The 12,535-nt window shown below is 39.6% G+C and overlaps 1 protein-coding gene across 1 annotated transcript in view; it reads right to left on the reverse strand.

The window, feature by feature from the left end:
- LOC124020600 (pyruvate dehydrogenase phosphatase regulatory subunit, mitochondrial-like) overlaps window positions 1-12,535 on the reverse strand; it is a 30,995-nt gene that overhangs the window by 3,955 nt on the left and 14,505 nt on the right. The window contains 5 exon segments of the mRNA XM_046335839.1: window positions 4,282-4,371; window positions 4,480-4,574; window positions 4,673-4,785; window positions 10,159-10,307; window positions 11,016-11,149. Of these exon segments, the coding sequence (XP_046191795.1) occupies window positions 4,282-4,371; window positions 4,480-4,574; window positions 4,673-4,785; window positions 10,159-10,307; window positions 11,016-11,149 (581 nt within the window).

Below are 12,535 nucleotides of genomic sequence, written 5' to 3' on the forward strand. Positions count from 1 at the left end.
ATGTGATTGTGTTCAGACAAACCAGTAGTATATAACTAGTAGTATATAACTAGTAGTATATAACTAGTAGTGTATATAGACTAGTAGTATATAACTAGTAGTGTATATAGACTAGTAGTATATAACCAGTAGTATATAACCAGTAGTGTATATAGACCAGTAGTATATAACTAGTAGTGTATATAGACTAGTAGTATATAACTAGTAGTGTATATAGACTAGTAGTATATAACTAGTAGTGTATATAGACTAGTAGTATATAACTAGTAGTGTATATAGACTAGTAGTATATAACCAGTAGTATATAACTAGTAGTATATAACCGGTAGTGTATAACCGGTAGTATATAACTAGTAGTATATAACCAGTAGTATATAGACTAGTAGTATATAACCAGTAGTATATAGACTAGTAGTATATAACCAGTAGTATATAGACTAGTAGTATATAACCAGTAGTATATAGACTAGTAGTATATAACTAGTAGTATATATCCAGTAGTATATAACCAGTAGTATATAACCAGTAGTATATAGACTAGTAGTATATAACCAGTAGTATATAGACTAGTAGTATATAACTAGTAGTATATAACCAGTAGTATATAACCAGTAGTATATAACCTAGTAGTATATAGACTAGTAGAATATAACCAGTAGTATATATCCAGTAGTATATATCCAGTAGTATATATAACCAGTAGTATATAACCAGTAGTATATAGACTAGTAGTATATAACCAGTAGTATATAACTAGTAGTATATAACCAGTAGTATATAACCAGTAGTATATAACCAGTAGTATATAACTAGTAGTATATAACCAGTAGTATATAACCAGTAGTATATAACCAGTAGTATATAGACTAGTAGAATATAACCAGTAGTGTATATAGACTAGTAGTATATAACCAGTAGTATATAACCAGTAGTGTATATAGACCAGTAGTATATAACTAGTAGTGTATATAGACTAGTAGTATATAACTAGTAGTGTATATAGACTAGTAGTATATAACCAGTAGTATATAACCAGTAGTATATAACCAGTAGTATATAGACTAGTAGAATATAACCAGTAGTATATAACCAGTAGTATATATCCAGTAGTATATAACCAGTAGTATATAACCAGTAGTATATAGACTAGTAGTATATAACCAGTAGTATATAGACTAGTAGTATATAACTAGTAGTATATATCCAGTAGTATATAACTAGTAGTATATATCCAGTAGTATATAGTAGTATATAACCAGTAGTATATAGACTAGTAGTATATAACCAGTAGTATATAGACTAGTAGTATATAACCAGTAGTATATAACCAGTAGTATATAACCAGTAGTATATAACCAGTAGTATATAACCAGTAGTATATAGACTAGTAGTATATAACCAGTAGTATATAGACTAGTAGTATATAACTAGTAGTATATATCCAGTAGTATATAACCAGTAGTATATAACCAGTAGTATATAACCAGTAGTATATAACCAGTAGTATATAGACTAGTAGTATATAACCAGTAGTATATAGACTAGTAGTATATAACCAGTAGTATATAACCAGTAGTATATAGACTAGTAGTATATAACCAGTAGTATATAGACTAGTAGTATATAACTAGTAGTATATATCCAGTAGTATATATAACCAGTAGTATATAACCAGTAGTATATAACCAGTAGTATATAACCAGTAGTATATAGACTAGTAGTATATAACCAGTAGTATATAGACTAGTAGTATATAACTAGTAGTATATAACCAGTAGTATATAACCAGTAGTATATAACCAGTAGTATATAACCAGTAGTATATAACCAGTAGTATATAGACTAGTAGAATATAACCAGTAGTATATAGACTAGTAGAATATAACCAGTAGTATATAACCAGTAGTATATAGACTAGTAGAATATAACCAGTAGTATATAACTAGTAGTATATAACCAGTAGTATATAACCAGTAGTATATAACCAGTAGTATATAACCAGTAGTATATAACCAGTAGTATATAGACTAGTAGAATATAACCAGTAGTATATATCCAGTAGTATATAACCAGTAGTATATAGACTAGTAGAATATATCCAGTAGTATATAACCAGTAGTATATAGACTAGTAGAATATATCCAGTAGTATATAACCAGTAGTATATATCCAGTAGTATATATAACCAGTAGTATATAGACTAGTAGAATATAACCAGTAGTATATAACTAGTAGTATATATAGACTAGTAATGTATATAGACTAGTAGTATATAGACTAGTAGTATATAACCAGTAGTATATAACCAGTAGTATATAACCAGTAGTATATAACCAGTAGTATATATAACCAGTAGTATATAACCAGTAGTATATAGACTAGTAGAATATAACCAGTAGTATATAACTAGTAGTATATAACCAGTAGTATATAACCAGTAGTATATATAACCAGTAGTATATATAACCAGTAGTATATATAACCAGTAGTATATAGACTAGTAGAATATAACCAGTAGTATATAACCAGTAGTGTATATAGACTAGTAGTATATAACAGTAGTATATAACTAGTAGTGTATATAGACTAGTAGTATATAACAGTAGTATATAACCAGTAGTGTATATAGACTAGTAGTATATAACCAGTAGTATATAACTAGTAGTATATAACCAGTAGTGTATATAACCAGTAGTATATATAACCAGTAGTATATATAACCAGTAGTATATAGACTAGTAGTATATAACCAGTAGTATATAACCAGTAGTGTATATAGACTAGTAGTATATAACAGTAGTATATAACTAGTAGTGTATATAGACTAGTAATGTATATAGACTAGTAGTATATAGACTAGTAGTATATAACCAGTAGTATATAACCAGTAGTATATATAACCAGTAGTATATATAACCAGTAGTATATATAACCAGTAGTATATAACCAGTAGTATATAACCAGTAGTATATAACCAGTAGTATATAACTAGTAGTATATAACTAGTAGTATATAACTAGTAGTGTATATAGACTAGTAGTATATAACCAGTAGTGTATAACTAGTAGTGTATATAGACTAGTAGTATATAGACTAGTAGTATATAACCAGTAGTATATAACTAGTAGTGTATATAGACTAGTAGTATATATACTAGTAGTATATAACCAGTAGTATATAACCAGTAGTATATAACTAGTAGTGTATATAGACTAGTAGTATATAACCAGTAGTATATAACTAGTAGTATATAACCAGTAGTGTATAACTAGTAGTATATAACTAGTAGTATATAACCAGTAGTGTATATAGACTAGTAGAATATAACCAGTAGTATCTAGACTAGTAGTATATAACTAGTAGTGTATATAGACTAGTAGTATATAACTAGTAGTGTATATAGACTAGTAGTATATATACTAGTAGTATATAAAGAGTAGTATATAACTAGTAGTGTATATAGACTAGTAGTATATAACTAGTAGTATATAACCAGTAGTGTATAACTAGTAGTATATAACCAGTAGTGTATATAGACTAGTAGAATATAACCAGTAGTATCTAGACTAGTAGTATATAACTAGTAGTGTATATAGACTAGTAGTATATAACCAGTAGTGTATAGTAGACTTGTAGTATTTAACCAGTCGTATATAACCAGTAGTATATAGACTAGTAGTATATAACTAGTAGTGTATAGTAGTCTAGTAGTATATAACCAGTTGTATTAAACCAGTAGTATATAACCAGTAGTATATAGTAGTCTGGTAGTATATAACCAGTAGTATATAGTAGTCTAGTAGTATATAACCAGTAGTATATAGTAGTCTAGTAGTATATAACCAGTAGTATATAGTATAGTGTGTATCTCACCTATAGTATGTAAAGCATGAAGACTAGTATAGTATATAACCAGTAGTATATAACTAGTAGTATATAGTATATATAACTAGTAGTATATAACCAGTAGTGTATAGTAGACTAGTAGTATATAACCAGTAGTATATAGTAGTCTAGTAGTATATAACCAGTAGTATAGAGTATAGTGTGTATCTCACCTCTATAGGTATGTAAAGCATGAAGCCCGGCACTCCTGTATAGTATATAACCAGTAGTATATAGTGGTCTAGTAGTATATAACCAGTAGTATATAGTAGTCTAGTAGTATATAACCAGTAGTATATAACCAGTAGTATATAGTAGTCTGGTAGTATATAACCAGTAGTATATAGTAGTCTAGTAGTATATAACCAGTAGTATATAGTATAGTGTGTATCTCACCTCTATAGGTATGTAAAGCATGAAGCCCGGCTCTCCTGTATGGGTCATACTCATTACTCGGATCCCATTGGCGTAGCCCACACTCATTTCCTGTTGACACACACCAGAGGTCAGGAGAACAACACACACAACCTTCGGCCTTGTGATGAGCCACTTCACGATAAACATGACCGGGCGAAAGCTGGACAGGTTCCTCACCTTACAGAAGAGGGACGGGAAGTGTTCGGGAGTCATGGAGACATACGATAGTTCTCCTAGGACGTCCATCGCCCGCGGACCAATAAGATTCAGCGCTGTAGAAGGGAGGCCGGGGGTGGGGAAAGGGTTCAGAACAGAAATGCATTGTGGGAAACTGAGGGGAAGATCGAGGTTCTGCAGCGATAGTTCTCACCAGTGTACTTCCAGCTGACGTCCTCTAGGTGGAGCTGTGGGTCGTCGGGCATGTGCTTCTTCAACCACGACCAGCAGTGGACCTGCTGATCTGTAGGAGAGATGATGAAGAAGCTACAGAAACAGAGAGAGACAGAGAGAGACAGAGAGAGACAGACAGAGAGAGACAGAGAAAGAGACAGAGAGAGACAGAGAGAGACAGAGAGAGACAGAGAGAGACAGAGAGAGACAGAGAGAGACAGAGACAGAGAGAGACAGAGAGAGACAGAGAGAGACAGAGACAGAGAGAGAGACAGAGAGAGAGACAGAGAGAGAGACAGAGAGAGAGAGAGACAGAGACAGAGAGAGAGACAGAGAGAGAGACAGAGAGAGAGACAGAGAGAGAGACAGAGAGAGAGACAGAGAGAGACGGAGAGAGACAGAGAGAGACAGAGAGAAAGGGAGAGATGGAGAGAGAGAGAAAGGGAGAGAAAGGGAGAGATGGAGAGAGACAGAGAGAGAGAGAGAGAGAGATGGAGAGAGAGAAAGGGAGAGATGGAGAGAGAGAGAGAGAGAGAGAGAGAGAGATGGAGAGAGAGAAAGGGAGAGATGGAGAGAGACAGAGAGAGAGAGAGAGAGATGGAGAGAGAGAAAGGGAGAGATGGAGAGAGAGAAAGGGAGAGATGGAGAGATGGAGAGAGAGAAAGGGAGAGATGGAGAGAGAGAAAGGGAGAGATGGAGAGAGAGAAAGGGAGAGATGGAGAGAGAGAGAAAGGGAGAGAGAAAGATGGAGAGAAAGGGAGAGATGGAGAGAGAGAGAAAGGGAGAGAGAAAGATGGAGAGAAAGGGAGAGATGGAGAGAGAGAGAAAGGGAGAGAGAAAGATGGAGAGAAAGGGAGAGATGGAGAGACAGAGAGACAGAGAGACAGAGAGAGAAAGGGAGAGATGGAGAGAGAGAAAGGGAGAGAGGAAAACATTTAGATGAGGAACTCAGCGCTCCTATGTGACAGACAGTGGAGACGAATGTGGAGCTGTCTGACATAAGACAAGGTGGTTCAGTCTCTATCTTCATTTAGAGGACATTCACACGAGTTAGCCCCCGGTGGACTTAGGCCCCCGGTGGACTTAGGCCCCAGGTGGACTTAGGCCCCAGGTGGACTTAGGCCCCAGGTGGACTTAGGCCCCAGGTGGACTTAGGCCCCAGGTGGACTTAGGCCCCAGGTGGACTTATGAACAGCTGGCTAAACTCTCACCTGTTCTTCTGGACTCTGACCACACCACAGTGGTTCTTCTTAATGGCTAAACTCTCACCTGTTCTTCTTAATGGCTAAACTCTCACCTGTTCTTCTAATGGCTAAACTCTCACCTGTTCTTCTTAATGGCTAAACTCTCACCTGTTCTTCTTAATGGCTAAACTCTCACCTGTTCTTCTTAATGGCTAAACTCTCACCTGTTCTTCTTAATGGCTAAACTCTCACCTGTTCTTCTAATGGCTAAACTCTCACCTGTTCTTCTAATGGCTAAACTCTCACCTGTTCTTCTAATGGCTAAACTCTCACCTGTTCTTCTAAAATGTTCTTCTAAACTCTCACCTGTTCTTCTAATGGCTAAACTCTCACCTGTTCTTCTAATGGCTAAGCTCTCACCTGTTATTCTAATGGCTAAACTCTCACCTGTTCTTCTAATGGCTAAACTCTCACCTGTTCTTCTAATGGCTAAACTCTCACCTGTTCTTCTAATGGCTAAACTCTCACCTGTTCTTCTAATGGCTAAACTCTCACCTGTTCTTCTAATGGCTAAACTCTCACCTGTTCTTCTAATGGCTAAACTCTCACCTGTTCTTCTAATGGCTAAACTCTCACCTGTTCTTCTAATGGCTAAGCTCTCACCTGTTCTTCTAATGGCTAAACTCTCACCTGTTCTTCTAATGGCTAAACGCTCACCTGTTCTTCTAATGGCTAAACTCTCACCTGTTCTTCTAATGGCTAAACTCTCACCTGTTCTTCTAATGGCTAAGCTCTCACCTGTTCTTCTAATGGCTAAGCTCTCACCTGTTCTTCTAATGGCTAAACTCTCACCTGTTCTTCTTAATGGCTAAACTCTCACCACGTTCCAAGTGGTTCTTCTGTTCTTTAATGGCTAAACTCTCACCTGTTCTTCTTAATGGCTAAACTCTCACCTGTTCTTCTAATGGCTAAACTCTCACCTGTTCTTCTTAATGGCTAAACTCTCACCTGTTCTTCTTGACTCTGACCACGCCACAGTGGTTCTTCTTAATGGCTAAACTCTCACCTGTTCCTCTAATGGCTAAGCTCTCACCTGTTCTTCTAATGGCTAAACTCTCACCTGTTCTTCTTAATGGCTAAACTCTCACCTGTTCTTCTAATGGCTAAACTCTCACCTGTTCTTCTAATGGCTAAGCTCTCACCTGTTCTTCTAATGGCTAAACTCTCACCTGTTCTTCTTAATGGCTAAACTCTGACCACGCCACAGTGGTTCTTCTTAATGGCTAAACTCTCACCTGTTCTTCTTAATGGCTAAACTCTCACCTGTTCTTCTAATGGCTAAACTCTCACCTGTTCTTCTTAATGGCTAAACTCTCACCTGTTCTTCTTGACTGGCTAAACTCTCACCTGTTCTTCTTAATGGCTAAACTCTCACCTGTTCCTCTAATGGCTAAACTCTCACCTGTTCTTCTAATGGCTAAACTCTCACCTGTTCTTCTTAATGGCTAAACTCTCACCTGTTCTTCTAATGGCTAAACTCTCACCTGTTCTTCTTAATGGCTAAACTCTCACCTGTTCTTCTTAATGGCTAAACTCTCACCTGTTCTTCTTAATGGCTAAACTCTCACCTGTTCTTCTTAATGGCTAAACTCTCACCTGTTCTTCTTAATGGCTAAACTCTCACCTGTTCTTCTTAATGGCTAAACTCTCACCTGTTCTTCTTAATGGCTAAACTCTCACCTGTTCTTCTTAATGGCTAAACTCTCACCTGTTCTTCTTAATGGCTAAACTCTCACCTGTTCTTCTAATGGCTAAACTCTCACCTGTTCTTCTTAATGGCTAAACTCTCACCTGTTCTTCTAATGGCTAAACTCTCACCTGTTCTTCTAATGTTCTTCTCTAATGGCTAAACTCTCACCTGTTCTTCTAATGGCTAAACTCTCACCTGTTCTTCTTAATGGCTAAACTCTCACCTGTTCTTCTTAATGGCTAAACTCTCACCTGTTCTTCTAAACTAATGGCTAAACTCTCACCTGTTCTTCTAATGGCTAAACTCTCACCTGTTCTTCTAATGGCTAAACTCTCACCTGTTCTTCTAATGGCTAAACTCTCACCTGTTCTTCTAATGGCTAAACTCTCACCTGTTCTTCTAATGGCTAAACTCTCACCTGTTCTTCTAATGGCTAAACTCTCACCTGGCTAAACTCTCACCTGTTCTTCTAATGGCTAAACTCTCACCTGTTCTTCTAATGGCTAAACTCTCACCTGTTCTTCTAATGGCTAAACTCTCACCTGTTCTAATGGCTAAACTCTCACCTGTTCTTCTAATGGCTAAACTCTCACCTGTTCTTCTAATGGCTAAACTCTCACCTGTTCTTCTAATGGCTAAACTCTCACCTGTTCTTCTAATGGCTAAACTCTCACCTGTTCTTCTAATGGCTAAACTCTCACCTGTTCTTCTTAATGGCTAAACTCTCACCTGTTCTTCTAATGGCTAAACTCTCACCTGTTCTAATGGCTAAACTCTCACCTGTTCTAATGGCTAAACTCTCACCTGTTCTAATGGCTAAACTCTCACCTGTTCTAATGGCTAAACTCTCACCTGTTCTTCTAATGGCTAAACTCTCACCTGTTCTTCTAATGGCTAAACTCTCACCTGTTCTTCTTAATGGCTAAACTCTCACCTGTTCTTCTAATGGCTAAACTCTCACCTGTTCTTCTTAATGGCTAAACTCTCACCTGTTCTTCTTAATGGCTAAACTCTCACCTGTTCTTCTTAATGGCTAAACTCTCACCTGTTCTTCTAATGGCTAAACTCTCACCTGTTCTTCTTAATGGCTAAACTCTCACCTGTTCTTCTTAATGGCTAAACTCTCACCTGTTCCTCTAATGGCTAAACTCTCACCTGTTCCTCTAATGGCTAAACTCTCACCTGTTCTTCTGTTCTTCTAATGGCTAAACTCTCACCTGTTCTTCTTAATGGCTAAACTCTCACCTGTTCTTCTTAATGGCTAAACTCTCACCTGTTCTTCTAATGGCTAAACTCTCACCTGTTCTTCTAATGGCTAAACTCTCACCTGTTCTTCTAATGGCTAAACTCTCACCTGTAATCTTCTCACCTGTTCTTCTTAATGGCTAAACTCTCACCTGTTCTTCTTAATGGCTAAACTCTCACCTGTTCTTCTAATGGCTAAACTCTCACCTGTTCTTCTAATGGCTAAACTCTCACCTGTTCTTCTAATGGCTAAACTCTCACCTGTTCTTCTAATGGCTAAACTCTCACCTGTTCTTCTAATGGCTAAACTCTCACCTGTTCTTCTAATGGCTAAACTCTCACCTGTTCTTCTAATGGCTAAACTCTCACCTGTTCTTCTAATGGCTAAACTCTCACCTGTTCTTCTAATGGCTAAACTCTCACCTGTTCTTCTAATGGCTAAACTCTCACCTGTTCTTCTAATGGCTAAACTCTCACCTGTTCTTCTAATGGCTAAACTCTCACCTGTTCTTCTAATGGCTAAACTCTCACCTGTTCTTCTAATGGCTAAACTCTCACCTGTTCTTCTAATGGCTAAACTCTCACCTGTTCTAATGGCTAAACTCTCACCTGTTCTTCTAATGGCTAAACGCTCACCTGTTCTAATGGCTAAACTCTCACCTGTTCTTCTTAATGGCTAAACTCTCACCTGTTCTTCTTAATGGCTAAACTCTCACCTGTTCTTCTTAATGGCTAAACTCTCACCTGTTCTAATGGCTAAACTCTCACCTGTTCTTCTTAATGGCTAAACTCTCACCTGTTCTTCTTAATGGCTAAACTCTCACCTGTTCTTCTTAATGGCTAAACTCTCACCTGTTCTAATGGCTAAACTCTCACCTGTTCTTCTTAATGGCTAAACTCTCACCTGTTCTAATGGCTAAACTCTCACCTGTTCTTCTTAATGGCTAAACTCTCACCTGTTCTTCTAATGGCTAAACTCTCACCTGTTCTTCTTAATGGCTAAACTCTCACCTGTTCTTCTAATGGCTAAACTCTCACCTGTTCTTCTTATTGGCTAAATTCTCACCTGTTCTTCTTGATGGCTAAACTCTCACCTGTTCATCTAATGGCTAAACTCTCACCTGTTCTTCTTAATGGCTAAACTCTCACCTGTTCTTCTTGATGGCTAAACTCTCACCTGTTCATCTAATGGCTAAACTCTCACCTGTTCTTCTAATGGCTAAACTCTCACCTGTTCTTCTTAATGGCTAAACTCTCACCTGTTCTTCTTAATGGCTAAACTCTCACCTGTTCTTCTTGACTCTGACCACGCTGCAGTCGTTTTCATATCCACCCCTCTCGTTCAGCATGCCCGTATGAACGATGTGACCCACTGGGACATCGAGGTCATTGGCACACAGGTGCTGCAGCAACGCCAACGCCTGGTCATCTGTAGACTGGCACAGAAAGAAAAGTAGTGACCGAGGGTGGTCTAACCATGGAGATAATGTCATTCACATTATAGCTGTGACCGAGGGTGGTCTGACCATGGAGATAATGTCATTCACATTATAGCTGTGACCGAGGGTGTTCCAGCCATAGAGATAATGTAATTCACATTATAGCTGTGACCTAGTGTGGTCTAGTCAGAGATAATGTTATTCACATTATAGCTGTGACCGAGGGTGGTCTGACCATGGAGATAATGTCATTCACATTATAGCTGTGACCGAGGGTGGTCTGACCATGGAGATAATGTTATTCACATTATAGCTGTGACCAAGGGTGGTCTGACCATGGAGATAATGTTATTCACATTATAGCTGTGACCGAGGGTGGTCTAGTCAGAGATAATGTTATTCACATTATAGCTGTGACCGAGGGTGGTCTGACCATGGAGATAATGTTATTCACATTATAGCTGTGACCGAGGGTGGTCTGACCATGGAGATAATGTTATTCACATTATAGCTGTGACCGAGGGTGGTCTAGTCAGAGATAATGTCATTCACATTATAGCTGTGACCGAGGGTGGTCTAACCATAGAGATATGGCTGACCCCTCTCCTTTTCAGGGGTCAGCCACCTACAGCTTCCATCATAGGAGGAAGTTGATACCTCACTTCCCCTCCTCTCCCTCCCCTCTCCTTTCCAGGGGTCACTCACAGTGAGCTCAAACTTGGTGAAGGAGGACATGTCGATGACACAGACGGCCTCCTTGCAGCATTTCACCTCCGCCCCCACGATGTCAAACCAGTCAGGCTTATAGAACGTCTTACTGGCATCCAGGGACAGCAGGTCTGAGAACAGACAATAGAACTGTTTAACTAAACAGACAGACACAGAGCTAAGAGACAGCAGGTCTGAGAACATTTACATTACATTTACATTTAAGTCATTTAGCAGACGCTCTTATCCAGAGCGACTTACAAATTGGTGCATTCACCTTATGACATCCAGTGGAACAACCACTTTACAATAGTGCATCTAAATATTTTAAGGGGGGGGGTGAGAAGGATTACTTTATCCTATCCTAGGTATTCCTTAAAGAGGTGGGGTTTCAGGTGTCTCCGGAAGGTGGTGATTGACTCCGCTGTCCTGGCGTCGTGAGGGAGTTTGTTCCACCATTGGGGAGCCAGAGCAGCGAACAGTTTTGACTGAGCTGAGCGGGAACTGTACTTCCTCAGTGGTAGGGAGGCGAGCAGGCCAGAGGTGGATGAACGCAGTGCCCTTATTTGGGTGTAGGGCCTGATCAGAGCCTGGAGGTACTGAGGTGCCGTTCCCCTCACAGCTCCGTAGGCAAGCACCATGGTCTTGTAGCGGATGCGAGCTTCAACTGGAAGCCAGTGGAGAGAGCAGAGGAGCGGGGTGACGTGAGAGAACTTGGGAAGGTTGAACACTAGACGGGCTGCGGCGTTCTGGATGAGTTGTAGGGGTTTAATGGCACAGGCAGGGAGCCCAGCCAACAGCGAGTTGCAGTAATCCAGACGGGAGATGACAAGTGCCTGGATTAGGACCTGCGCCGCTTCCTGTGTGAGGCAGGGTCGTACTCTGCGGATGTTGTAGAGCATGAACCTACAGGAACGGGCCACCGCCTTGATGTTAGTTGAGAACGACAGGGTGTTGTCAGGATCACGCCAAGGTTCTTAGCGCTCTGGGAGGAGGACACAATGGAGTTGTCAACCGTGATGGCGAGATCATGGAACGGGCAGTCCTTCCCGGGAGGAAGAGCAGCTCCGTCTTGCCGAAGTTCAGCTTGAGGTGGTGATCCGTCATCCACACTGATATGTCTGCCAGACATGCAGAGATGCGATTCGCCACCTGGTCATCAGAAGGGGAAAGGAGAAGATTAATTGTGTGTCGTCTGCATAGCAATGATAGGAGAGACCATGTGAGGTTATGACAGAGCCAAGTGACTTGGTGTATAGCGAGAATAGGAGAGGGCCTAGAACAGAGCCCTGGGGGACACCAGTGGTGAGAGCGCGTGGTGAGGAGACAGATTCTCGCCACGCCACCTGGTAGGAGCGACCTGTCAGGTAGGACGCAATCCAAGCGTGGGCCGCGCCGGAGATGCCCAACTCGGAGAGGGTGGAGAGGAGGATCTGATGGTTCACAGTATCGAAGGCAGCCGATAGGTCTAGAAGGATGAGAGCAGAGGAGAGAGAGTTAGCTTTAGCGGTGCGGAG

Source organism: Oncorhynchus gorbuscha, unplaced genomic scaffold (assembly GCF_021184085.1).
Source record: "Oncorhynchus gorbuscha isolate QuinsamMale2020 ecotype Even-year unplaced genomic scaffold, OgorEven_v1.0 Un_scaffold_865, whole genome shotgun sequence".
Classification (NCBI taxonomy): domain Eukaryota; kingdom Metazoa; phylum Chordata; class Actinopteri; order Salmoniformes; family Salmonidae; genus Oncorhynchus; species Oncorhynchus gorbuscha.